The following is a 27,728-nucleotide window of genomic DNA, read 5'->3' on the forward strand; positions in this document are numbered from 1 at the left end:
ACAGCAATAAAACCTAAAATCTGACTTCTTTTTAAAGCATTCAGCACACTGGGAGCTGTGTTTGCATTGGAAACTGATGTCCTCAGCAAGAAAAAAATACCCTATTCAAATTTATATGTATTCACATGAAAAAATCTGGAAGGTAAACAAAAACAGTAAACCATACCTAAACAGAACAGAAGTAAAAATCACCAGTAAGGTTTGGGGTATTTTTCACTGGAATAAGGCGCTGTATGTTGTTGGCTGCAAAGACAGAAGGGCTCTGTGGAGTTCTGGAAGTGTCCAGATGTCTTTATATCTGTCTACAGCATGCTCTGCCTCTCAGCACTTGCCTTTATAATCTCACGCATAATTGGCCTTAATCTGATTATTTCCAGCGCTGTCTACAGTGAGTAACTTGGATAGGTCTATTGGGCTCTACAAATGGCCCACGTGGTGTGCAGAGCCGGAAAAAAAAAAAAAAAAAAAAAAAAAAGGAAAAAAAAAAAAGGAAAAAACCCGAAAAAAAAAAAAAAACCGCCGTCATTTCTCAGCAAACACCAGGAATGTGAACAGCAGCAACAAAGTCACATTATTTTCTGAGCTTTGGTGCTCCGCAGCTCGGCAGCTCCGGTGTCCCCCCCGGGGTGTCCCGGGCTTTGGGGCTGTGGGGGGCTGGTCCTACCCCTCCGGGAAAGCTCTGCCCCGCCGGCTGCACCCCCGCGCTGACAGAGCGCCGGCTAATTGCCGCCCGATGGGTTTTGGGGGGCCGCTCTGCACACGCCTTGCTTTTCCAAGCGATCGTACCACGGCAAAGTTTGATTTTGTTCACAGCGAGGGGTCTCTGGATTTATGCTCGCTTCCCGTCTGCAAATGATATGCGGCGGGACCCTTTGCAATTACTTTTAAAATGCATCCGAGACATGGGCTCAGCGGAGAGAGATGGCCCTTACCTCAGCCCGGGTGAAAATTAGACTTTAAAGTACCCAGATGAAATTTTCAAGTCAGGGACGCGGGATTGGATCAAATCACATAAACTGCAAAAAAAGCAAGTATAATGGCGCATAATTGGTTCTGTAATAGCATTACACAAGGATAATAGCCTGTTATGGCCCCCTGCACATTAAGTGCTTCCCTGGCGTAAAGCCTTTATGATATTAAAGGGGGAATATAATGATATTTTGGTTATTAAATGCGTGTAATTAATTTATGCACCACTGAAAATAAAGTTGGTATTATGACCCACTCAAGATGCATCAGAAGATGTAAGTCAGACAACTGTTGATAAGTTCTGGTGTCTATGTTTCGTCTAGACTGCTGATTTTATTTTAGAACAATTGCTTCTCAGGCAGACTACACAAATTTAATATTTTATAAATATTGTAATGTTCTGTGTAGGAAGAGAAGCAAATCTACACACACTCTCCTAGATCTGATGGGAGTTTAAAGACATGGAACGTTCATACCAGAGCAAAGGATATGGATACAGATGATACAGGTGCAGAAACAGATAGAGGTTTTGAAGAGACAATCCCTTTGTAAAGTTTTTCTGTATATATAAATAAATACTAATAAGACTTAGCAATATCACCTGCTCTATCTGCCTTTCACATTAGGCATAAATGTGGAAATTCTCCTAATGTATATTCAAGATGAAGTTATGTTTCAGTTCTGTAAAGCATTCTTTCAGCAAAGCAAGGCAAAAATTAATTTCACCTGAGATCCAAATTGATTTGATCTGATTTTAAGCACTCACCTATAAGTTTAGCATACTCGAGAGAGATTTTAAAAAGCTTCTTTCAAATATGTTTGTATACATGAGTGTGTGTGTGTACATTTACTTGTATACACATACACAAAAGCTTTTAGCGATGTTTGACAACAGATATTGACTTACCATCCAGGCAAGCTTTTGAACAGCAAAGCATACTATGAATTGAGGTGGCTTTCACAGCACCAGACAAGATGCAAGACCAATGTTATGAATCCAACTGCACTCCCTAAAATAGCAGCACAAGCTTTCAATCAATTAACCTTAAAAAGAAGAGCACAACACAGAGGTGGGCTCTAGATCTACCCTTCCAGCCTTTTCATCCCAAGCTATAAAATCAGCTCAGGGCCAGTACTGAAGGATCCCGTTGCACAGAGACCAATCCAATGTGCCTTTTTTTTTTTTTTTTTTTTTTTTTTTTTTTTTTTTTTTTTTTTTTTTTTTTTTTCCCCTGACATCAGGAAGAGAGTGAGAGTGAGCGTTTTATCATGAGAACTCCTAATAAAATAATAATAACTTCATTATGGTGCTCTCAGGCCATGCTCTAGTCAGTGGGATGCATTGCTGTTTTGGCTCCAAGATTCACTCTCCCCAGCAGTTTGAAGCCTTCACGTCCAGCGTATTGCAGGGGACAGGGAGGGCGAAATAGAGCACGGGGAAGTGCTTCAAGTCGCTTATTTTCAAGTAGCAGAAGAAGGACCCTGAGTGGGGCAAGGCTGAACTTTCCCTCATGGAGCAGCAGCTGCAAAGAAATCCCCCATCCTTTGCCAGTTCGATGCCTGTTTAATTTTAATGCACGAAACCTGGAGCTGACATAATTAAAAGTTGAAGCTTTGGAATCTTGGGTTCCGCTCCCGGGCTGCCGGAGACCCGGTCCGGTGGCAGCAGCACGGTTCAGCACCACGGAGAGCGCCCGCAGTTCCGCGGCCTCATGAAACGGGCCGGCACCGCACATCCCGGCACAGCACAGCCCGGCACGGAACCTGCCCCACACGGCACCGACCGGAACCGCACCGTGTTCCCCAACACAGCCCGGCATTGCACCGCCCGGCACCGAACTGCCCAGCACCGCGCGGCCCAATCGGGCCCTGCGTGGCAGGGCCCAGCCCGCTGGGGTGTACTGCAGGGTCAGTCCCTTCCCCGGGGGCTGGCAGTGGTCAGGGCTGTTTCTGTGTCTTTCCGTGTCCCCCTTTTGTAGGTGTTCCTCCGAAGCTGAGACTAGAGGAGAAAAAATAAGCAGTCAGTTACTTTGGATCGTGGCAAGTATTTCTCTAGCAGATTATCTCATCTATCTACTAAAGTCACCAAAACCAAGCTGTAGCATGAAATAACATACAGTTGTGAGTTACAATATTTCAGAAAAAAAAAAAATTCCTCCTTATGCAAAGTCTTAAAGTCTGTCTCACATACACTTATTATTATTGTTATTATTACCATTACTGTTATGCCATCAATATTATTTCCTGGTCTGCAAGGAAAAGTCCAAGATAGACACCCACCTGTCTTAAGACAGAACCGTTCCTGTGCTACACACCCAAACACACCTCATTTTTCTCCTATGACAAAAAGACCAAGGACTAAACTGAGAAGCAAAATCATTGAATGGACATTTCCTAGAGAGTTCTCATCTTTAAGGGGATCATTTGTAAACTCAAGAAAGTCTGAATGGCTCAAGTTTGATGAAAAGGTTCTCTTGTATTTCCATGTCCAAACACTGTCTTTCCCATGATTCTCAATACCTGACCACAAAAAAAGGCTAGCAGCTAAAAGGTTACTTTACTTTAATTCATGTGCAGTAAAATGTATTTTCCAATTAACTAAATTTGCCGATTTGTCCCGGTTGGACACTCTTATAATTTATAATGTAAAAATGTTCTTTCTTTAGATAAAGACCAAGGTGACTGCTTTTAATTTTCTGTAACCTCTTTACACTTGATGTTCACCAGACTCATAATGTTAATTGGCTTCATATACGGATCATCAGTTTAATGAAGGAATAAATCCTATGTTGCTTTATGTCCCTCTGTTTTAACAATGATTGCTTTAATGAAGAATGTGACATGTTTGAAATCAAAGCTGCAAGAGACATTAGAGGGTTTTGGCTTGGTTTTGGGTTGTTGGTCTTGGGTTGTTGATTTTGTTTTGTTTTAAAAATGGTGACTGAAATGCTTTATAAGGCTAAAATAATGAGGTTTCCATATTTCAAACTTTTTCTTGAAATCATATTCCATGGAAAATAATGACACAATCTTCAGCAAAGAACTTTTTCTAATTATGAGCAGAGAGTGACACTAACACAGTTTTGTAATGTAAGCAACCTAATTAGGTTATGAAGATAGCTCTGAGCTGATATTATAACACTACAGTTTTCATTCATTTTTTAAGTAACACACTAAATGAATTCAAAAGGAATTATGCCTGCCTAAATAAGGAATATTTTGGGGTAACTAACACATCTCTTTGTCAGCCTACTGTGTTTTCATTGTTCATGGTGCAGATGAGGAAAAGTATAGGAGAGGAAGATTTGTCAGCTCACACACAAGAGCTCTGAGTTGGTGTAATCTATTTCTCCCCATGGGGATTTTAGGATTTCGGGAGCATGGGTAAAATGTAATGAAACATGAGTTCACAGAGGCAGGTGACTGCAAATCAGAGCATCAATTAGGCCAAGCTGAAAAATAGCAATTAGACTCAACTGTGTGTGCTACTTCTACTAGCTACAGCAGGTTTAAAATGTATGAAGCAAATGCATCCTGGTAAATAAACTTTACGTTCCTGGCTGCATTTATAATGAAAGTAAGCCTTTTTTTTTTTTTTTTTTCTCACTCTTTTTTTTCTCCAATTAAGAATGCATATGCAGGGTATTTTTTGTTTTTATTGTTTGGCTGGTTTTTTTTGTTTGTTTGTTTGTTTGTTGTTTTATTTTTTCCTCATTTGAGAGGTACTATTTTTATTTGGACAGAAATTTCAGGACATGGCAGAGGAATTTTTCTGGGAGAGGAAGCATAGTAGCTTAAATTGCATATCATTGAGAAGTCATACATTGTGCCAGGCCTGATCTCATGACCTCTTCAACTTATGTTCCCACAAATATTTTGCTCATTCAACCGAGAACACATTCAGTTTCAGGTTGATACATACACACACCTTCTCTCCCACTTGCCATACAGTATTGTTTCTAAGAGAACTAAAAGTTTCCTGTCAGAGCTGGCCAGGCCTCTGCTCCTGTGGCCAGAACTGTGTGAACATGCAGAAGACAGCACATACACCATACTTTGCTTTCCTGCTCAATGGAGAATGAGAAGATACTCTGCAGCACCTCTTCTAGAACAGAGGATTAGTCTTCCAGGAACTTCACACAGTAGCAACAGCTCTTTACTTGGAGCTATGCCTTTACCAAAGCATACCTGGCCCCCATGTTGCATTTGAAGTGACTCAGAGTGCAGGCTGGGACTATGCCAGGATTTGTTGAGTTAAAATAACTCAGGTTTTCAGAGGGATTTTCTGGGTTTTTTTAGTGATATCATAGAAAGATGCTTCTTCCCAGATGTTCACTTTCCCATTAAAATGGGTCTTCTAACCCAAATTTGTGAGAAAAGACTTCCAAAGGAGCAGCTATAAGAGTGAGAAAAAGTAGTAGTGTTACTTGGAAGTAGAAAAATGAGATACAGAAAGACTAAACAATTTCCCGAAGTTGTCTGTAATGCACAACTACTTTAGAAGAAAGCAGAAAACCCAAGAATGTGTAAGTTAATATCTTAACCATTTGATCTTACCTTTGAAGAAATTGTTTTTCCAGAAGCAGATGCTCTGACTTAACAGAATCCAGTATTTTTTAAAACTGAACAGATCTCACATGAATGTGGATGATATGATTAATGATCTTATTTACTCTGGTCAAAGGGAGAAAAGTGATTTCTTTTTGCCTAAAGACTACCAGAAGACTGAGAGCTGTGGAAGTCAAACTTAAAATTAGATAGATGTGGTGTCTCAGATTTAGGTTTGCCCTTTCTCTGTATGTATGCCCTTTCTCTTATTCTACCATGGACTTGCCAGCAATTTTGAAATTTTTTTAGATGCTTGGAAGTCAGAGGGAGCTGGCCTTTGAAACATACACCAGTTGTACTATTGTTTATTCCTCCTTTGTCCTAAAGGACCATATTTGGGAACAATAAAATATTATCAAATATGGCTGCCCAATTTTACATCCCTGATTGATACAGAGGCCCTAAAAAAAGGATCTGCTTTTCAAAGGTGTTGACTGATGCATGGAATTTTAGAAATCCTGAGAACAGCTCAGTTTTTCCAGAGATGTGGTCTCTTTATTTCTCTGTACCTCCATGTGTTAACAGCAGGGTTGGTTTTCAAACATGACAGCAGGCTGGCAGAATCAACTTGCCTCAGATCTCTAGCTGAGCACAGAGACAGCCCAACACATGTTTATGCTAGTTGTATAGGTATTTTGGTAATGTTATGGCCTTGTTCTTTGCCAAATAGGATAAAGAAATACCTCAGTATCAACAAGGTAGGCTCTTAATCTGGGAAAGAAAGGATTAAAGCATTCCTGTCCTTCTTTTTCTTCTCATGGTGGGTGGTTTATGTGTAACACCTCTTCAGTCCACCTTTCTAACCTTTCAGTTCAAGCCTGTTCCATCTCTTAATATTTGATTCAGTGGGCAACTGAAGGACTAGGCCTTTTTCCATTTAAATCCCTCTGGAGTTATTTCCAAGGATCTGGATGCTCTTTGCTAGAGTATTTCTAATGAAAGGCATTACAGAAACATAGATAATAGTGTTCACTGACGTTCAGAGATTTGTTGATTCAGAGAATGAGACAGTACCATTTAAACAAGCTAAATATTACATGAATGAAGGATGGAAGGAATGGAGAAAATTGAATTTATTCTTTGGGCTGAAGAATAGAGAAGTACAGAGTCATGCAAAACTTAGGGCAGGGTACTAAAGCATTCTAAAAAAAATAAATAAACCAAAGCAAAACATTAGGCACAAGAGATTATGTCAGATCTCCATCTTTTGAAATATACATAACTCACCTGGACAGGGTCCTGAGCACCTTGCTCTGACTTGGAAGTCAACCCTGCTTTCACCACAAAACTGGACAAAGATGGACAAAGATCCGGAGTCTCCTTCCACACAGATTTTTAAAAATTATTCTATTATTGAGAATCAAGAATAATAATCAAGAATAAATGAAGCACAGGAGTATTTTATGAATGGTAAACTAAATAACTGCTTCCATTCCCCCAACCTGTTAGATAGTCCTCTTCCTTTTGTGGTACAGAAAGCATAAATACTGCTAAATAAATTAAAACATTTTGCAGAAGGTATTTGTTGATCTAGTAAAGTTAGGTATTGAGTGGAGTATCTAACGACTTTTGTTTGGTTATTGTTTAAACAGAAATGATCTTAGCTCTAACAGCAAATATCTCTTTTTCTAGTCAAGACACCAGAGTTTTATCTCCTGTTGCTCAGCTCCTTGCCTTGCAACATCATCTGCTTTAATTCTGGTTTTAAACCACTAAAACCTTTCACATTCCTCTTATAGCCTAGACTCCAACAGTAAAATTGGAATCCTGGGTGTAGCACTGGTGACCCAGAAAATTTTATTTTGAAAACTGTGATGGTTTATTCACAGCAGCACTTTCGCCTATGGTGCTTTTCCTGTCAGGAAAGCTGGCCCAGTGCTCAGCTTGATTTAACCCCAGTGAATTTTAGATATGCACGGGGGAAATTTTTATTTTTTTTTTTCCCCGATGGCTTTTTGGTAACACACTTTCCTGGCTACCAACACTGGCTCAGCACATTCAGCAGAACTGAGGACAAACGGTGGATTCCTGTGTGGATCCCAGGACAGAGTCTATACTGATTTTTAAGTACACACACTGATTTTATGATGCTTGACAATTCCATTTACCCTGATAGTTAAGAAAGTAAGTCTTCTGTGAGCCCAGCGTACTGGGCTGCTTTGAAAGTCATGAGTCCTGGATTTACAGCACCACCGAATCATGGTGTCCGTTTGATGCCAATCACTTCTAAGTAACAGGTAATTTTCCCACTTTACAAGCAAAGCTTGCAGCTTTTATTTTCCGAACTAAGACAGGCTGTGATCTAGCTCTGAATTAGGGCAGTTAGTATCTGCCTTAATCTATAGCATCACATATCCTTGTGGCAACAGAAAGTTAGCAGTCCCTTTAACTCTGTGAATGGCTTCTAGCAATAAACCCAGTAGTAAGAAAGCATTTAATTGCTGCTTTAAGACACAATTGTCTCATTCACCAAAGGTCAGTTCACACCTGCTAACTACTCTCTAGCTACACTCAACACCATAAGGGAAGAAATGATCTCGGTGTGACATACTTTCGCACAAAGCCATTGAAATTCATGCTCTGGGTGTGGCAATGGTCTCAAATGAGCCCAAAGCACTCCACTTTAGTTACAGATAACTAGCATCATCATTTAAGAAGCAGTTTGGGAAGAACCAGGAGGGAGGCTGCCTCTGAACATTAATGCATCTGCTTCTGGGTGTACACAAGAAAGAACGCGCGTGTATACACCCATTTGCGGGTATTATTTGCATGTGTGACCTTTGAGGGACTGGAGGCAATCTGGAGGATTCGGAATATGTGGAAAAAACAATGAACTTAACAATAGGTAGGCAGTTTGTCTTCTCTTTTCAGGAGACAAGCTCCAGTACTATGAACCAAATACTATCTTCCCTGAGTCCTTCAAGTAAAACATTTCCTACACGAAGGACAGGAACCATAGTTATTGCACTAGGCAGACTGGAAACATTTCAGGATATTTCAAGCTGGACGCTACATACAGAACACCATTTTCAAGCCTGCAGAGCAAAAATAATAGAGCAGAGGCTTTGCATCTGCTTACGGTACTACCATGCTCCAGCTTCCTTAGGAAAAGCACATTTAGGTTCTCTCTCCCCACACAAAGGAAAACATCACAAACCTATTTCACCACGCGCATTTCGTCTCCCTTGCCTGCCCCAGGGCACCCCCAGTATATCCTTCCCCTGCTTCAGAGTCAAGAAGCATCCTTCCTTGTCACAGGAGCACTACAGAAATCCCTCAAAACAAACATTTCTATAAGTAGGATACCATGAAACTATGATCTCTTGAGGATTCATGCTCTTTACCATTAGCTCTCTCCCACACTATCTCCCACTGCCATCCCACTGCAGTGATGTGGGGGCCAGGTTCAGTGTTCTCCCCACCTTACACAATGACTGTGACTGCACATACCTCAGATACCTGGATCTCTTTGGCTCCAGATCCAGGCAAAACTCTTAATGCTGGTGTTGAACATAACGTTACAGCTTTTCCATGGGATTGGATTATCTTCTAGGACGTTATCTGAGTCTTTATACTTCTGAAATCCTACTTTCCACGTGCCTGTGTGTATGGGACACAAAGCGTGTTATTTACCAGAGGAGAAACACCCCGATCCCGTGCTATTAGAGAAGATGCAGAGACCCATGTGCTGTCAGATATTTCATCCAGCAGCCCCTGAGTTGCAGAGCAGAGCACTGTGTAGATGCAGCACTCTGCATCTCTGTCAATTCAGGCCCTGGTCCTCTGCTTACAGCCAGCTCTGACCCGGCTCAGGCAGCCCCAGCCGTGCTGTGGCTCTGCCCCCAGTGGGGTTTGCAGCTGGAGACCAGGGGGAGATGCTGCAAAGCGCTCAATCCTTTGATGTGGGGCTCTTCCTCTGAATAACCCCGGCTTTCAGTCTCGAGGGTGTCAGTGTTCTTGGTGGCATCCACCATATAAATTGCATAGTCCTTCCTTTTTGTTTCTTTCTTTACAAGAAGAGCTCTTCAGCTCCTCACTGCTCTCGTTGTTGGAATGCGATCTTCTGTTGGAATGCGATATGACTCAACAACACACAAGGTGAGTCACCAATCCTTTTTCAAACTGTCCATGAGGAATACTACCCCTACCTTTTTGGTATGCTACCTAAACATAAAATGTTGTGATTAAACCAAGACTCCAAAGTGTGGCATTCCTCATTTTAGAATTCTTAGTTATATCAATTAATGAATAATAAGAAAATGTGGCTTTATTCTTAAAAAACCAAACAAACAAGCAAACAAAAAACCCATACTTAACTCTTATTCTAATTACAAGTCCTGCTGTAGTAGTAGTGTAAATTTTTTTCTCTTGGCATTATTATGAACGTCATTTTCTTACAAAGTCCAGGATAAACAATTCCAATATATTTTGTTTTAATTATCAGCGTTTAATGGGGCATAATGAGGCTATGTTGAGTGGTGCAGAATAAAATAATTTAATGTGGGCAAAACTACTGAGTGCTCCTAGCTTGACTGTGCATATTTCATCTGTTGTAGGGCAGCACTGTTAGCTAATATACAGTGTGCCCATCATTTATTTATTAATCACATACTTGCTTTTCAATGGAAAAGTTTTTTGTTTTTTTTTTCTTCTCTGACATCTGAAACAAGAAGAAACCCATTAACATACCCTGGAAAAAGTGGAAAAATTATCTGAGCTGAGCAATGAAGGATGCAGCTGATACACAGCTGAGAGAAGCATATATGATGTAATGGGCACGTGACAAGTGTATTGGAAGTTCAGTTGTTCAGTTCTTAAGGCCCCTACCAAAAACCATACATAGATAACACCAGCTGAAGTCCCCATCCAGAAATCACCTTGTGTGGACTCTCACTAAAGACACATTTTTTTCATTCACAACATGTAGTTGCTACAGAACACCGCAGGTACTTCTGCGGTGAAAAGGGAAAAGTGTGTAACAACAGCCTGGGAAAGAAACCAGTAAAGTGAGACTGTGACCCTTCAGGCTTTCCGAGGTCTCCATGACAATGGCCCTGAGTCCAGGGGCTGGGTGTGGGTGATTCAGCAGTTAGCACCACGCTGCTATCAGATTTATTACTACACCTGGGGAGTCACCTTATGCCAGGATCTAAATAAACTCCTCCCCCCCACCAAGCATACACTCACAGAAGTTTTTACGTAAGCAGAGGAAGATTTTGGCCATTTGTTTGATAATTCTGAACACAAGGCAGTGTGGCCATTGTGCAGATGACAGGCAGTTCTGCAGACAGGGCAGTGTAGCGGGAGGAGCCATTCTTGCTCCTGATGCTCGACGAGCTGCTGGTCTCTTCCAGGACTCCAGCCACCACACAGCGCTTCCAGGGTAGAAGTGTAGTGGGAAGAGCCTTTCTTGCTCCAGAGGCTCGACGAGCTGCTGGCCTCTCCATGCCTCACACCAGAGTGAGCTGAGGTTTTCTCTGTGGGTGTGTGTTCCACCTTTATTGGCCCCCTGGCCTTGCTCATGCCCAATAGGGGCCTGTCCTAATCAGGCACAGGTGGACTCACACCCACTCACTGGCAATTCGAGGCACCTGGTTGACAATGTCTCTCTACAGGGCAGACACTGCCTCACGGGGCACACACACAGCAGGGGCTGAAACTCCTGGTTACACTGCAGCTGCATGTAGGGGAACAACATAAGGAGTCTGTTAATCACAGGTGTAGTGGCTCACACCCACTCCTTGGTGATTAACAGACTCCTTATGTTGTTCCCCTACAGCTGCAGTGCCTGTGCTGTACAGCTCAAACATTCACAGTCCGACATGTGGTCTTCTGGACAGAAACACAGTCTTATCACAGCATGTTTCCTTAGCTTGTAGAAATCAGGTCTTTTGTCTCTAAAAGAAATGAGGTTCCCAAATGCTCCACTGTGTTCCACCCTGGACTGAGCACCAAGTCCATTGGGAATATTTGCTCTTGGAGCTGTTCTGACATTTGAGTGTTGCAGCTCTGCTGGTACTTAGGAGCAGCCTCTTTAAGCCTTCCAAAGAAACAACCAGGCAGGAGAACCCTTCTCCAAGCATTGACCTATGCCTGCTATCCTTTCTTTTTAAACCCTTGTCTCTCTCGGGCTCCTCCACTTTGCACATTGCAGGCTGTAGTTCTGATAAGCACATACCTGCCCTACATACATGAGGCACAGCATTCTTACCCACATATTAGATCTATAAATAACAGTATTTCTTCTGCACTGGCTAACTTAGAGAAGGTTAATGAAGACACCCCAAGATATCACAACATACATGAAAATAAGGTCTTACACAACAGGAAAACTGAAACCATCTCAAGCACATTAAATTCAAGACCTCCATAAAGTAGGTTTTGATATGAATACCACATGGAACCAACCCTGAAGGGCTTTAACCTCTAAGCCTAACTCAAAAGTTACAAGAATATTAAATGCAAGGATTCACTTCAGGAATAACTACTACATACAGGAATAATTAATACTATTCTGCTGATCTATTTACTCCTTGACAAGGAGTCAGAGGACTTGATACAGTACTAACTGAAGCCATGGGGAATGTCCTCTCTTCTGGAAAAGTATTCAATTTGTAACTCTGGGAAGGAGGTTCATTTACAGTAAAAAAACCCAGACCAATAAAACATTACATTTATTTGAAAATTAGAATTTTATATTACAGATTAAGTTAATATACTCCAAGTTCTTGGGTTTTATATAAAATAAATTTATTACAGACATCAGTATTTACAGAAAAAAAATTTACATAAATATTTTTTTTTTCTAAATTCACTGGAGGAAAAAAAATCTCCGTGAAATTTCTACCCACAGAAGATGTCATGCTGTTAGAAGTCAGCCTCCTTCAAGGATTAATGGAGACAAGAAACCTGAACAGGCTTTAAGTGACAACTCAGTGAGTTGACTGAGGAACTGCAATGGGCTGATTGCTGCATTAAACTGTAGCAAGACTGGAAGACCTTGAGGGACCATTTCCAAATCTATGTCCTATGCTTTAAGAAGGAATTGAAGGGAACCAGTAGCTACCTTCAACCAAACAGCCCTCAGACACAGGTCATCATCCGGTGTGTTCTCACAGGCCTCCAAAGCTCAGTGATCACCTTTTTTCCTACTAAGTGGTTGTGACCCTGCCCCTGACTTTGGATGCCATTGCATAGCCACTGTACAAACACCCAAATGCAGTTTCTGCTGCCACACACCCGGACAGCCACAGCAGCCCATGGTGGAAGAGAATGATTTTTATGAAGAGAAGGACCAGCTGACCTTTCAGCAGTCAGAGGTGCAGCCCTGAGTCAGAAGCCAAGTTTATCAATTCCCAGACAAATGCTGAGCTGTGTGTTCCCTCAGATTGGCATGTGAGTTCCAGAAAAACTTTCAAGGATGTCTCTGCATTTGGTAGACCTGCAGGCAGAATAGGGGGAAGAAGTACATTTACAGGGAAGATATAAACAAGGTCTCTGGGTTATCTCTAGGAAAACATTTATCCTGAGAACTCTAGGAGTGTACACACCCACTAATTATGCAGTCAAACTGAGTAAGGATGTGTCACTGGAAGATCTGTATGACTGTCCTGGATTGAAGCAGGACACCATGGCTGTTACATTTAGAAAATTCCAAGCTTCAATATACAGAACAAGACCTCAATTCGAATGCTCAATTTCATGTGTTTAAAATCCTTCACATAAAAATTCCAGGTTTTAATTGTTTCCTCTGGTGTAGAGAGGTCCCCATGAAGATCACCGTACCCTCCCATGGGTTGAAAGCAACTCTTGAATACCTTTCCACCCAGCCATGATGAGGGGAGAAGTATCTGAAGCACTGCTGAGTTTCTGGTTCTCCAGCCTTGTAATCTCAAGTGTCATTTCCCTTGGTATCTTCAGTGGCAAAATGGAAACTGAATCCAGGAGCAGGGCTAAATGCAAACAAAAAAAGGCCCTGCTAATGACAACCACACCTAGTTGCCACCATGTCTTTATAGTTTTTAAGGACCACATTCTCTTTGTCATCAAAGTAGAGAAGATTGAGGGACTTCAATTCATCTGGCACACAGCAGGGTGTGCTGACATCTTGAGATAGTTTAAGTGTATGGACTATGGACTGAACTGTAGCATGGTTTGTTGCATTTAGACTTTCTCCCAGGGGGAAAAGACAGGTTCCTCTGCAATAAAATGCATTGTATCCACTCGGGTAAATAATCCATCCTGACCACCCAATAGCACGGAAGTCAACGTAGAGTTCCCTTCGATGGCACACTGCTCCCTGGCTTTTGGCAGAAGGAATTCCAGCAGCTCGAGGTCTCCTGCTGATGCCTTCATTGATGTGTTCAGTGAGCTGAGTTTCACCAGGCACATGTGAAGCATCATTTTTGGCAGGGTTCATCTCTGCATCTGAAAGGAAGTTGCATGTTAATCTTTCTCAAAAGACATTAATTTCTCAAGTTCAATATTCTGCATGAAGCCTATTCTACATCTATTTAAATCTACATCAGTCTTCAGAGTGGATTTTAAAATGACACTTCAAAAACTACCAAATCTGGTGCTTCACTTTGTGGCCTGAAAGGCTGCAACTCAGCAGAAATAGGAAGAAAAAACTCAGTGATATACTAAATATGTCCTGTGAACTTCACATGCCCTTTTTAGAGATGAATTTGGTCAGAATGATATTAATGGTATTTTTATGTCCACTCCTGCAACACACATCACACTGAGAAGTCTTAACAGAGTGTGGAGATCACAGTCTTCCTCTCCAGTATTCTCCTCGCATGAACTCTACCCATACACTTGCAAAACAGAACATGTAACTATAGAGCAGTACTTTTATTTTTTTTTTTCAATTTTTGGAAGTGAATAAAATACCATCAGGTTTATGGAACCCTTCTTGAGAATAAAGTTGACTGACAATTGCTTTGTATTCTTAAAGTATAGGCTGAGAACCCTTCATAAATGTCCATGGATGCTTCAAAATCCACATACACAGGTAGAAAACCACAGATACACAGGCTGACTGAGGAGCAGTCTGCAGATTCACTGACCACAAACAACATCTAGGTCTAGGGAGATCCTTCACTGAGAAATGGGAATCCGTTTCTCAGTCCTGGCACAATATCTCACACAAAGCTTTATGCTCACAACTTGAGGTCTATGATTCTATTATAATAATTTTCTTTGCAAAACAAAAATAAACAAGTCACCCTTGTTTATTTTTAATAAATTTCACCACCTAGATCTTAATATTGATGCAAGTCCCACCTACTTTCTTTCTCAGATGCAAATTTGATAACTTACCAGAAAACCCTGCGAATCCAGAACAGAATCATTTTTGCCCCTTGTCCCAGCTTTTGCTCTTTGAATTTATCTAAATCCAAATAAGGCTCCATAATCCAGATTTACCAGGCTTTACTAGAAGACCAGGGGGAGAGGTGAAAGCACTGTGTTTTGTAATTTAAGGGATGAGGGCACTGTCTCCAGTGAAAATGCTAATTAGCCACCAAAGTTAAATAGGTGCTTAAAAATCTATCCAAGAATGAGAAACTGCTCATTTAACCTCTTCTGCTCTTGAAAACTGCACTTTAAGTCTACAGTTGCTTTACCAACGTTTTCACGATTTTTTCGTGTCACTGAGGTTTTATTTAGCCTGAACTAAATTTACAATTTTCACACAATCTTCACCACCACAAAAATAATAGTAATTGTAAGCAAAACAAATCTTTCTAGGCTTTTAAAATGGATATTGCCTCTGAGGACGGAGGCAACAAAGATATTGTCTGACCCACTAGCAAGAACTACCAAAGCAAACTGCTAAGTGACAAAGCTGAACTTCAAACCTGTTCAACTCTGCAAGTAAATACAGAAGCAATTGAAGGTACACGAGGCAGCAGAAGGTAACAGAAGATGAACAGGGGGCTCATATTCTAAAACAACTTCCACTGTTTTGTGTGAGCTTACTTGTGGAAGAGGAGACAAAGCTGGAAGATCTCCTTTTGTTACTGTTGGTGAAGAGGACAAGGAGAGCATTTCTGCTTTCCTGCAAAGTGCCCAGGCTCTTGGCAAACTTAACCAGGTTGTGCTCAGTTCTGTTCTTGAATACATGAGTTGTAGTTATCAAAAAGCCATGGCTGGAGCTGCTGTTTCCAAGCCACTTAGAAACCTGGTAAAAAAAGGGAAACAAAAAAATATTGTTTCAATATTCTTGTTAGAGCATTATGAGTAAGCAATATTTCTATTAGGAAAAGGGAATAGGCAAGAAGCTATGAGAGAGTAAGAACATGTAATTATGAGAGAAGCAAGGTCACTGTGCAGCTGTATTTAAAAATTGAAAATATCATATGCATTCCTCAAAGCTACATTTACAGAAAGATAATTAATTTCAGAGAATTTACTAGTGAACGGATGAGTCCAGGAGTTAAAATTAACATTAAAATACATCCTCTCTGATTTTAGCCAGAATCCTTTTTCATAGCAATCTTAATAACAGAATACTATGAACTCCTTTGAACTCTATGGCTTTCCATACTATTAGAGCTCATTTACATCTAATAGACATAACATTTGAAGAAATTAACTTGCAATCAAGCAAATTCACTTTATCTGTTATAACTACAGACTAATAGATAAGGTGAGGCGAATCTCAGACAGAGCTATCTTGATTTAAGAGAGATTTCAACCGATTGCCTAAGCACACTTTCAGTCTGATCTAAAACTTTGGCAACAAGAACCGCTGTTCAAGAGTATAGATTTAAACCCCAAACCCCTGTATGTTTAAATGCCACATTTGGCATTCACGTATTGTTATAGTTGAAGGTTATCTACAAAACAAATCTAAAAAATGGCCAATAAAGAAGTCAACAGATGAAGCCAAATGGAGATTTAGAATGAAAATGAAGTCAGACATCTCCACTTACTGTCTGTGTAACATTGAAAACTTCCCAGCCTTCTGTGTACAAGGACACTAATCTTGATGCAATAAGATGTTTTTTTTGTGGCTTACTTCCGCTTTCCAAGAGCTCATACACTTCCACCTTGACAAGAGCAATTCAGAAAAATAATAAAAAGCTCTAACAGTTGTTCTAGCAAAGCAAGGAAAATTAAGATTATGCACAATTCTGTCGCATCATGGCTGGAAAACTGTACTTCCATTCCAAACCAAGCAGAACGTAGTTTTTAGGCAGTTTAACAGGAGAACAAGTATCAGCACATACATCTATTTCTACATGTGCTGAAAAGCAGGATACTGGACTGTCTGATACCATAACTGGACTACCTGATACTGTGAAAAAAAATATCTGACCATTCCTTCCCTTTTTCTTTTGAACACCGAACACTGTAAAAGTCTACTCTTTCTTCACATCTTTTCCTTCAGTTTTGCAAAAAGTCTGATCTTGCCTTCTGCCAAAGGAACAGGCACAATCAAGAACAGAGACCTCACCTGCCTTATTTTCCAACAGATACCAGATTACTATTTTTATTTTGAGTGGCACAAGCAGACAAACTTCAATTTAAATTTCAAAACATTTCAAACACCAGGAAAGTATGGTATGGTTTGAGAGAAGTCTGACATAAGTATCTTTAGGGATGGTCCACTACCAAGGTGTATAAAAAGATAGCATACTGCCAAAGGCAAAACTTTCCATCTACTTTTTTTGCACATTGGAGACAAAGAAAAAGGAAAACAATTAAGTAAAAAGAAATATAGAACATGTTTACGTAGATAATTTCCCCACTTACTTTGCAGAAGTGTTTCACATCAGGCCTCCTAGAGACTTGTGTCCACTTCAGCTTGAAGACCCTGAACTCAGCTTTCAGAATCTGCTCGCCCCTCTCCATCGCGCTGATGTCGAAATAGAAGTGGTGCTGGTCCACGTGAACTGGAAGAGAGTCCATTTTAGGAACCGCGGGACACCCCGGCAACGCGAGCTGCACCCCCGTGTTCTCCACAGCAGCGGCGGTGCCCGCTCCCACCTGCCGGGGGTAGGGAGGGAGGCGAGGGAGCTCCGCAGCGGGCACGGAGCCGCTCCCCTCCCGGCTCGGCCCCCGCCGTCCCCGGCCCACCTCGGTCCTCGAAGCTCCGCACCACGTCGCCCTCCAGCAGTCCCGGGGCGCGGGTGATGCCGTTGGCGTCGGCCACCTTGTTGAAGAGCTCCACCATGAACTGCGGCGGCTTTTTGTGGGGCAGGACGTCGGGAGGCACCTCCTCGATGTCGAAGACCTCCCGCAGCCGCTGCAAAGCCGCTGCCAGCACCTCGTCTCGTGGGCCGGGGGGCAAGGGCAGCCCGCTGGACGCCGGCAGACTCAACAGCCAGCCCAGGCTCAGCAGCCAGCCCGGACTCAGCAGCCAGCCCGAACCCAGCAGCCAGCCCAGACCCGGCAGCCAGCCCAGACCCGGCAGCCAGCCCGGGCCCAGCCGCAGCCCCCGGGCCGCCATGGGAGGCCGCCCCGGGTGGCCGCAGTGGGGAGAGGGGTCAGCGGCCCTTCCACGGGCCCTGGCCCGCAGAGTCGGAGGCGGGCGAGGCGAATACGGGGAGCGCTGGGCAGGGTCCTGAGCCCTGACGGCCGCTGCCCCAAGGGCTGGGCGGCCGCGCCTCGCCCGGGTCATCAAGGTTCTATGGGACATCGGCACTCGCTCGTTAACATCGGAGGGGCCGCCCGCCGGGGCTGGAGATTGATCCAGAGAAGGAGAATAGCTGCTGGTTTCAGGGGGAAGCAGGTGTCTGCAGTGAGAGCCGCACTTGTGAAAATACTGTTCTTTAAATTTTGGGCTTTTTTAAAGGCTTTGATTTGGATATTTCTGATCCTAGATGCTGTTTCCTGGCATTGCCACAGCACTAAAAGGTAGACTTGAAAATGAGCGTGACCCTCTGTATCTTCCAGTTTCAGAGCCTGCAGCGTTCTCTCGATGAGGGTCCAGGGACCGGCCCGACCCGGCTGCGCTGCCGAAGTCCCGAACTGCAGTCCTGCAGCTGCCCAGAGGGAGGGTTTAGGGACAGGGCCCGGGTTTCTGAGAGTGGAGTGTGGCGACAGCAGACATCTTTAGAAGTAAATGGGGATGAGGGGAGGAATACGCGTTCTGAAAAGCTATTTTAAGTTTTAAATAATCCCCAAGCCCGTTTTCAATAGTTTGCTTCCCCCTCCAGCCCCCATCCTTCGGCTGATGGAATTCAAGCGCCCCCCCCCCACCCCCCCAGAAAAAGAAGCAACCAACCAAACCAAACCCCACAACAAACCCACAACAAAAATGAAACTAACAAAACAGCAGAGAAAAAACAAACCCAGACAGTAAGCATGCAGCATACTGGTTCCTTTTAAGGCACTCTTGTTAACTTAGTGAAGAACATTCCTGATGGTTCATGAAGCAGTTCCTGTTCACTTGTGTGTGGTCACTTAGGGCCTTGTGTTCCCTTTCCAGGTAGGAAAGCAGAAGGAGGTACATTATGGAGCAGGTAAACATGTTCTCTGGCTCCACTGTTTAAGACTTATGCTAGACAGGAGTACTCACCCTGAGCAAGTATGTGGACCTTTAGGGCTATGACACACATAGTTGGTGACAAAAGAAGCTACAGCTCTATATATTCTCAGATTATCTATTTGGAGGAAAAAAAAAAAAAAAAAAAAAAAGAGAAAAAAGAAAAAAAAAAAAAAAAAGGTTTAATCTGAACTGTTTAAAACAGCTCTGTTACAGGAAGAGTTTACTTTTTGCTGCTCTAAAGCTGAAGTTCCTAGGGCATACGGCCATGCAGTTCTTTGCTCTAGATTTCCTCCTACTGTCACTCATTCCAGCCTTCAGCTGTCCTGGCCATGTTTGAAAAAAATTTGGATACTTACTGCTATTTTTTTTCACCAGGAGACAAGCTTGCTGATCCAGTTTGCCACATGAGGTGCAGAGGACTGGTGGTGTAAAATGAGCAGTGATGGGCTAATCAGACCATTAAGTAAAGAGCAAAGTAAAGAGTACTCTTGCTTCACATAATGCTACAGCCAGCTTTGATCCTCAGAAGTCTCCAGTTGTCCTCTAAGGGCTGTAGGTATCTCAGCTCATAACTAACAGCACTGCTGCATAAAGTAATATCTATTCAACTACATGCCTGAGAACATAGAAAGACTAGTAATATATGAGAAATCATCACTGGACTATTTTTTAGTCACCCTAAAAGCTTTTCTTAGCTCCACTGCTTCTTCACATGCTTATCCTCACAAACCCTACCCTGCCCTTGGGCCTCTTCATTTACTCCTGGTATTCTCCCAAGGCATATACCTCCATTTCTGCTCCCATGGTGCTACTTCCAGACATTAATGTCTGAAAATACAAAGCTAGAGTTCCCAAACAACCTTAACTCTGCCCTAGAGGCAAAGATTTATGAAAAAAATCTTCTCTGTTTAATATAAGCTGGGACCACAAACAATGAAATGCCTCAATCACAGTAGTACAACTACTGAAATTCCAGCCTACAGTTAGCCAAACATAACCCACTGAGTGCTGTGTTCTTTTATTTTGTATTTCTGATTAGGCAAACAACATAATGAAAGCTTCAGTCCCTATTCTTTCCTAAGGCTGTATGACTCACCACTTATGTAAGCCTCTGGACATGGCTCCACTGGTGATACTACCTACAGGCTTGCAAGTAGTGCAAGGCTTCAACCTCCCTGTTCCACACAATAAAAATAGGTTCTATCAACTTGTGTGTTGTGAGCAGTGTGGCTTTGGGAGTCCTGGGAAAGCAGGGAATCTATAGGGAACTGTGATAGTTAGCAACTTACATTTTTAACTGGATTCTTCAGAGTTGAGCATTGGCATTACCTTTCATAGAATCATAGAATCGGCTGGGTTGGAAGGGACCTCAGAGATCATCAAGTCCAACCCTTGATCCACTACGGCTGAGGTTACCAGACCATGGCACTGAGTGCCACATCCAGTCTCTTTTTAAATATCTCCAGGGACAGAAAATCCACTACTTCTCTGGGCAGCCCATTCCAATGCCTGATCCCCTCTCCGTAAAGAAATTCTTTCTAATATCCAACCTAAACCTCCCCCGGCACAACTTGAGACCCTGCCCTCTTGTCTTGCTGAGAGTTGCCTGGGAAAAGAGACCAACCCCCGCCCGGCTACACCCTCCTTTCAGGGAGTTACAGAGAGTGATGAGGTCTCCCCTGAGCCTCCTCTTCTCCAGGCTGAACAGCCCCAGCTCCCCCAGCCTCACCTCATAGGACTTGTGCTGGAATCCCTTCACCAGCCTAGTTGCCCTCCTTTGGACCCACTCCAGGACCTCCTTCTTTCTCTCTCAAATAACTGGATAAATACCTGAAGAGCTCGAAATAATCTTACCCATTTTACAGGCAAGAATGGTGTCATTTATTATGTGGCCTACCACATCATCTTTTATGCTCTTATGGTTAATATGGGGCAGCAATGTTGAAAACACGTGGCTATAGCATGGTATCACAAATGGGCAAAGCAAACTTTACTTGGGAGCTGCCATGTGTTTAAGAACCTCAACAAGTTTGGACTTAAATTCAAGTCCAGCCCTACCATTCAGAAATTAAGACCTCAGCTCAGAACATACTCTCCCTTCTCCCATTAATTTCATGTTAGCACAAACAAAAACTACCAGAACAGAGCAGGCTGAAATTGCTTCTTTCTCAGCATAGATGCCTGATGCTTCTTTTTACACTCTGTGCAGGTTCTGTAGTTCCCAGTTTAGTGTCTCACAACAGATCTTTCTGGAAAAAAAGTAGTCTTCTGCTCCCTGAAACAGCAATGATGTGGTGCAGTCATCACTGTGGCTTTTGCAGGCATAGAGCAAGAACACAGGATATTTCACTCACTTATACAAACTTAGACCCATTCAAAAAAAGGAGAGGAATAACCCTTATGTGAAAGATGTCAGACTTCTCTTTACTAATAGCAGAGGCAGCAAAACCAGGGTCATCTGTACAAGTTAATAATTACTAAGGAAAGCTTCATCTTCTGAGCCTCAGCTGAAGGAATGGGACTGTGCCCCATCAACAAACCCATGTGAAGTAGGAGTGCTGATGTCACCCTACAGCCTAGAATAGCAGTCCCTAGAGGATGGGTTGATGGAGAGAGCCACTGAGTTAGTAAGCATATATTCAGCATTTAGTTTGAATGTTGGAACAGGGAAATTTTAAGTGGCCCTAAGTAGCAGAGAGTGTTTTTACCATGAATACAATATATAAATACCTCTCCCAGAGGAGATAAACTCCCAAGCACAGACCTGCTGGCACATCTTGACTCCATGGCATGAGCCCTACTCAAGCCCTTCAAAAATTGGGCTCTCAGCAATTTTGTATGATAGGCCTGTGTAAACTATAGTTGCTGAATTAATGATTTAGACAATAAGATGCCACATTACTTGTTTCTCCAGCCAGGATTTTGTACTGTATTATTTCCTGAAGCATTTCCAAAGGATGCCCCTGTGGACATTCTGTCTATCATTATATGCAGAATTATTTTTTTTAATAGATCTAAGCTTACAACACTTTAAAAATCTATTGAAAAATTCTCTCCTTCCCCACCAATGCTGTTATGGGGTTTCCCCTCTCATATCCAGGCTGTTGCACAGTAGGATCATTGTTTACTGAAGAGATTTTTTAGCAAATGCCAAATATTCTCCCTGTGTGAAGAGCTTTTCCTTTATGTACTAATGATAGGGCAATACAGCTCCTGGCAGTATTCATTCACTATCAAACTCAATTAAGTGGTGCATAAGGAAAAAAAAGCCCTGATTCATTTGCAGACTAACCTCAGTATAAGTATAACCAAGAGTACTTCATACATAACTTCATGTGGGGAATGAAGACACAAAGGTCTCTTCATATGGCTACTAAAACCATTGCCATCACCTGGATCTGGAATTTACCCAAAATGGAGGCAATGAGCTCAGTCTTTGTAATAGTCCACCAAAAGCCTGTGCAACAGTCTGTCCCTTTTCAGGAATACAGCTGGTGTCTAATTGTCCTTTCCATACAGCAGTTACCAGGAAGCACACAGAAACCAGAGAAAAGCTGATGGTTTGTGACCATGTCAGTTCATGTGCATGCAGCATCCCTGCTTTTTTGCTGTGATGAAGGCTCATGGCAGAAGGCTATGTCCTCAAGGGATGAAGGACTAGAAACTTCTCGGTCCTAATGACTTGGTAGCTCAAGGAGTCAAAGTCCTGCTGAATTTTATGAACAACAGCAAAAATCCCAGCAAGTCCTTTAGAAAGTCTTGTCCCTTCTGTTGTGGCTTCTTGAAAAGCAAAGAATTGCAATACAAGGAGACAGCAAAAATTAGCCACGTTTAAGAGTCTTGGACTCAAAAGCAAAGTTCATCTTGTGACTTGAGTACAACTGTCTATAGGTGACCATCATCTAAAGCCAAAACTTACAGATATAATACCCCAAATCTCTTCAGCTTTACTTGGGAGGGTAACCTTTATTAGTTGTAATAGACTTAATCCTCCACATGGTGTAGCCCTTAGAGAAGAGGCTCAGCCACAGTATGAAGTTAGGGATTTAAAAATGCTCCTCTGCATTTTTAATACCATTTCTATCAATCTATCCATTAAGAATCTTGCTAACATTTCCTTTGTGACAGGTCACTACTGTTCAGAAGAGTCAAACACCTATGACTTTTTGAAGAATGTTTTTTCTCTACGTCAGAATTTAAAGAAGAGTGGGTTGGCATTACAAGACCTAAGTGTTCAGCAAAAGGATGAATTCCAGCACCTGGAAGAACAGAAGAGGATGGGGGGAACATCTTACTAAAAGCAAGAGGGTTTTTACACACACACCACTGCCTCCCTTTAAAATATGGTAGGAAAGCAGGAGAAACAATTACGATAAGTTTTAACCTCTGCTGTCTACATTCCAGCACAGTACATTTTACCCACACAGGGTACACAGTTTTCACAACTGCTTACAGAAAAATCCCATTTTTTACTCTTTAGCTTTCCAGATTATTGTTCAAATACATTTCTCTGCTAAGCTGCATGGGCAGTAGGTCACTTCATGTACACTGGCATAGCATTTCTGGAGTAGCATGGTGCTCTGCTTTTAGCATCTTTACAGGGAAGAAGCTTTGAGCAGTCTCTTGTGGTATACTTTTTTTTTTCCTCTATGTAAAGATTATATTCACTGTTTCATGCTGAAAAGTCTTTTCTTAGTACAATTGAATGATTTTTATTTTCCAACACAATTCCTAAATAACCGTCTGTATTTTGATTATTTTTTATCCCCTTTTTACCAAAGAAAAAAAGGAAAGTATATAACCACAAGTATTCCAATTGGGTGATTTTTGGAATCCTGCACAAATTAAGTAGCAACTACCAACTGCAGCACTGAATAATTGGAAATTGAGAAGGCTAAAATACAAGCTTTTAAAAATATTATGTATCTATAGACTATCTAATAGTAAACAAGTTTGACTGTGCAATATCATTAGTCAGGTATTGTTTCAGATATTCTTTAAATATGTGAAAGGAATTCACTATACACAGGCAAAGCCAAACAAACAAAACCCCACAATGTTTTAAATAATAAAAGTAGGATTATTCTGAAATAACTCTTCTACATTAAAATGTATAGCAGCTACAATATATCCACAACAAATTTTACCTGCAAGTCAGCTTGCAGACCTTTAATCCCATACAATTTTGAGATTTACTACTTAAAGATATTTTTTTGTTATTATATATTTAGTCATTTAAGCATTTTAAACAAAAGCTAGCACTGGAAAAAATCTAGTTGCTAGAGTGCATAAGTTGAAGTTGTATGAAAAATGGAAATATACATAAAGGTAGTATGAATCATTTAGACAGAGCCACACAATAGAGGAAAAGATGGCTCTCCCACCCCGTTCTTCCCCCTGCACCAAAAGACTACTTCTAAAACAGACTTCTGGTTTTGCTTTTTTAATAAGTCTATAAAAGCTAAGAATTTATAAAAAGGACATGCAAGTGTATTTACATTAACAGGTCAGTGAGAAGCTGCAAATTTCTCTAGTACAGGAACTATGTATTTAAGATTGGAAGTAGTAAAGAAAGCAGGACACCAGAACTGACTGCTAAAACGACAACAGAAGCTTTGCTGACAACCAAATTCTTGGTTTCTTCCCAGGGCATATGGGCACATGGGGACATGACACGCAAAACTGATTAAAATTGTCCATAGTTTTGGAGATAAAAAGTGTATTCAGTTTGTTTTCACTCATTACTGGTCCAATTAAAGTCATATCAATCCAGTCTGTGAAAAGCCAACTGACCAGATATCGAAAGAGTGAGGTACTACTTTTTGCAAATATCTACAGATCCTTTAGCACTGAACAAAACCAAGAGGAAAAGCCATCTTAAAGTATCTTAGAGGAGAAGAAGGAGAAGAAAGTTTGTATTCTTGTTTAACCATTCATCCTTCAGTATTTGTACTTTCATTTGAAGTAAACAGGACACTGTCACAGTATCACAGTTGTAACTTTCCATTTCCTCCAGAGCTTAGGGATAGGAGGCAGATGAGGCTTATTTAACTGTTCCTCATTTAAGCCACAGAGTTTAATGTTGCTATAAAAATGTGCAAGATTGTGTTTTCTGTCTCAAAATCTATTATTTTCTCCTTGATATTTCCTTGTGCAGCACACACACTTGAAGACAGACCTAATGTAGTACTTGAGTTTACTACAAATAATGCAATCTTTCCTTCCTTGGAAGGAAATGGTATTAGAACTTGTATGACTGTCAGGAAGACAGATTTTCCCTATCTACAGAAAAGGTGTGACTTGCAACTAGAAGTTAATTAGTGATGTAAGTTACACTGCATAGCATATACCAGATGCTTGCAAAAATGAAAGCATCAATATTGAAACAAAATTCTCACTACTGTTAAAAATATCATACAGTGATTTTGACCTATCAGTCCAAGTGAATTTCTTACCCCCATCAACTTTTTTTTTTTTTTTTTTTTTTTTTTTTTTAATGGTATATACACTGTGTGCCCCACGACCATTCAAGTAATTTACAGAAAATTGAGGATCAAGTTCTTAGAATTTCACAGAAATCAGTCTTACAACCCGCAACAATCTCCATGGTTCCTATTACAACAAAAAGTCAGTATGTACTCTTCATTCCAATTATACAAAGATTTTTTTAAAGAAAAGGTGCTGATATTTTGTAGTGTTTCATCTGTGAGGTAGGTGGCACTTTCATATGAAGTGTAAATCAGAAATTAAGTTAGCTCTGAGCCAGCAACATACACTGAACCACTGGCTGCTCAAGTCAATTTTTAAATTGCGAATATGAAAAAAATTCCTCATTTTAAAAGAGAAGCTGTAAGTCTCTGAAAGCAGAGTGATGGTCAAGGACAGACAGGTGCCTTGCCTTGACAAAGGTCAGCGGAATTCTGGCTTTAGCCTCCAGATACCTTCACCACTTGGACTCCTATGGAAGGTGCAGACATTGCGGAGAAGTTCTCTGAAGATGCAGGACTGTGCTGCAGGCAGCTTGGACTCAAACTCCTGCAGTAGCTCCTGGGTGCTGGCCTCGCCGTCCACGCGGGCCTGGAACGCTACGAAATTGCGCAAATCCACGAGCAGTTCATCGTATTCTGTTGTACCTGGGCATGGGGGGGGTGCTTGCTGCTGCTGACCAGCTCCCTCATTCACTGTCCGCTGTGGTAAAACAAGGTGGTTTCTTGCCCGCATCTTAGCTAATAAAGTTGAAGAATCTAGTGCACCAGATGAGGATTCTCCAGATTTTCCATCAAAATGCTCAGTGAAACCAGACTTCTTTGTGTTTTCTTTCTTTATGGTATTTGAATCCTGCAAATAAACATACAGACTATGGAGAAGGTTGTGTTTTAAGATCCAAGGAAACTGTTACAATCTGCCTGCTGTTTGGACTGAAACAACAAACCTGAACACTCAGAAGCTAGCAGTCTGAAATACACAGTGAAGAGGTACCACATTCTGGGGTTAAGACAGATAACCAGACCATGTTGCAATTTGTGACTGCTGTATCGAATTAGACTTTATCAGGATGCTACACCAAAACATGAAAAATCAGATTAATGGGTGACTACAAATTCAAGAATTGTACATAACCTTATGACAAATGAGACATCCACATTATAAATCTGATTTGTTGCATAAATCAGAACATTTCACATTTATCAGCTGTTAAAAGAGAAACGTTAGCTTCCATCTCTTACCTTGCACTTATTTGCAGGTGATGCACAAGTGGAACGTGAAGAAAGCAACATGGGGTTCCTTTTTTGACCAAACCGACTCCTAGAAGCCCACAAAGAATTAAATAATCCTTCTCAAAGTGATTAGAACAGTTTTGCTGAAGACACTGACTGTGTTTAGCATTTTGGGGTTCTCACTTGACAGCATATGGCTGTATCCAAATTCACTCTGCCCTACTCTACAACAACGTTTGCTTTGCAAGTCAGAATAGACTTCCCAGGCTTGTAACATGTCTTGGTGGCTTCATTAAGTATCAAACATGAAACTCCACTTTGATACATGCTACTGCACGTGTAACAGATGCAAAATAAAAGGTAAGTGCATAGCATCCTAAAGAACCCTTCTCTTTTTTGAAGAGCAGTTTAAGAACCAAACTCACTTTATTGTTGATGGTGCACCTGAAAGACCACTCATGCCTGTCCAGGTTGGCACACCAGAAGCAGCTCCTAAACATCGCTGTCGAGAGACTTTTAGGGCTCTTAAGGCATCCTGGGCCACTCTGTTTGCTTCTGCTTCCACCAGCACATAGTCTGCACTGGAAGCTTCCATAATGGCATCATGCTTCATAACACTGTGTACCCCTAAAAACCAGAAGACACAAAAAAAGGTGAAGTTAATTTACATGACTACCTGTAAAACTAAATAGTCACCATTTAAGTGAATGCCACAATCACATTTTTCCTTTTTTCAGGTTGATTATATTCAGCACTTTAGTATAGTAATTTCTAATAAGAGAACACCCTTCTATCAGCTGAGCAATCAATTTGTCAGCAAATCACTTTGGTGAGCTGACAAAGTCATTATTCACAACAGACTTTGCAATTATGTGAGTAAATTGATAATGTCTGTTGTTAAGGACAGGACAGAAGTGAAATCCTTCTGTAAA

At 41.5% G+C, this 27,728-nt stretch overlaps 2 protein-coding genes across 2 annotated transcripts in view; both read right to left on the reverse strand.

Moving 5' to 3' along the window:
- Positions 1-13,555: 13,555 nt before the first annotated feature.
- Positions 13,556-18,226, reverse strand: LOC103535968 (bone morphogenetic protein 2). Its single transcript, XM_030453209.1, has 5 exons — positions 17,665-18,226; positions 17,341-17,480; positions 16,518-16,634; positions 15,562-15,763; positions 13,556-14,004 (listed from the first exon to the last, which is right to left on the reverse strand). The coding sequence occupies exons 1-5, from the start codon at positions 18,224-18,226 to the stop codon at positions 13,556-13,558; spliced, it is 1,470 nt and encodes a 489-aa protein (XP_030309069.1).
- Positions 18,227-24,285: 6,059 nt separating this feature from the next.
- ERCC6 (ERCC excision repair 6, chromatin remodeling factor) overlaps positions 24,286-27,728 on the reverse strand; it is a 46,232-nt gene continuing 42,789 nt past the window's right edge. The window contains 3 exon segments of the mRNA XM_008502029.2: positions 24,286-26,416; positions 26,806-26,884; positions 27,222-27,423. Of these exon segments, the coding sequence (XP_008500251.2) occupies positions 25,988-26,416; positions 26,806-26,884; positions 27,222-27,423 (710 nt within the window). The 3' untranslated portion in view covers positions 24,286-25,987.

The sequence above is a fragment of the Calypte anna genome, chromosome 6, assembly GCF_003957555.1.
Source record: "Calypte anna isolate BGI_N300 chromosome 6, bCalAnn1_v1.p, whole genome shotgun sequence".
Taxonomy (NCBI): Eukaryota; Metazoa; Chordata; class Aves; order Apodiformes; family Trochilidae; genus Calypte; species Calypte anna.

What these genes read in the sequence shown, in the direction of transcription:
- LOC103535968 (XM_030453209.1), bottom strand. Translation starts at nt 18,226, where the DNA reads ATGTCCCATAGAACCTTGATGACCCGGGCGAGGCGCGGCCGCCCAGCC. An exon ending in ATGTGAAACACTTCTGCAAA is followed by an intron (nt 16,635 to 17,340) that starts GTAAGTGGGGAA and finishes GCTCTTGTCAAG; the next exon opens with GTGGAAGTGTATGAGCTCTT. An exon ending in TTTTCAATGTTACACAGACA is followed by an intron (nt 15,764 to 16,517) that starts GTAAGTGGAGAT and finishes TTTTTTTACCAG; the next exon opens with GTTTCTAAGTGGCTTGGAAA.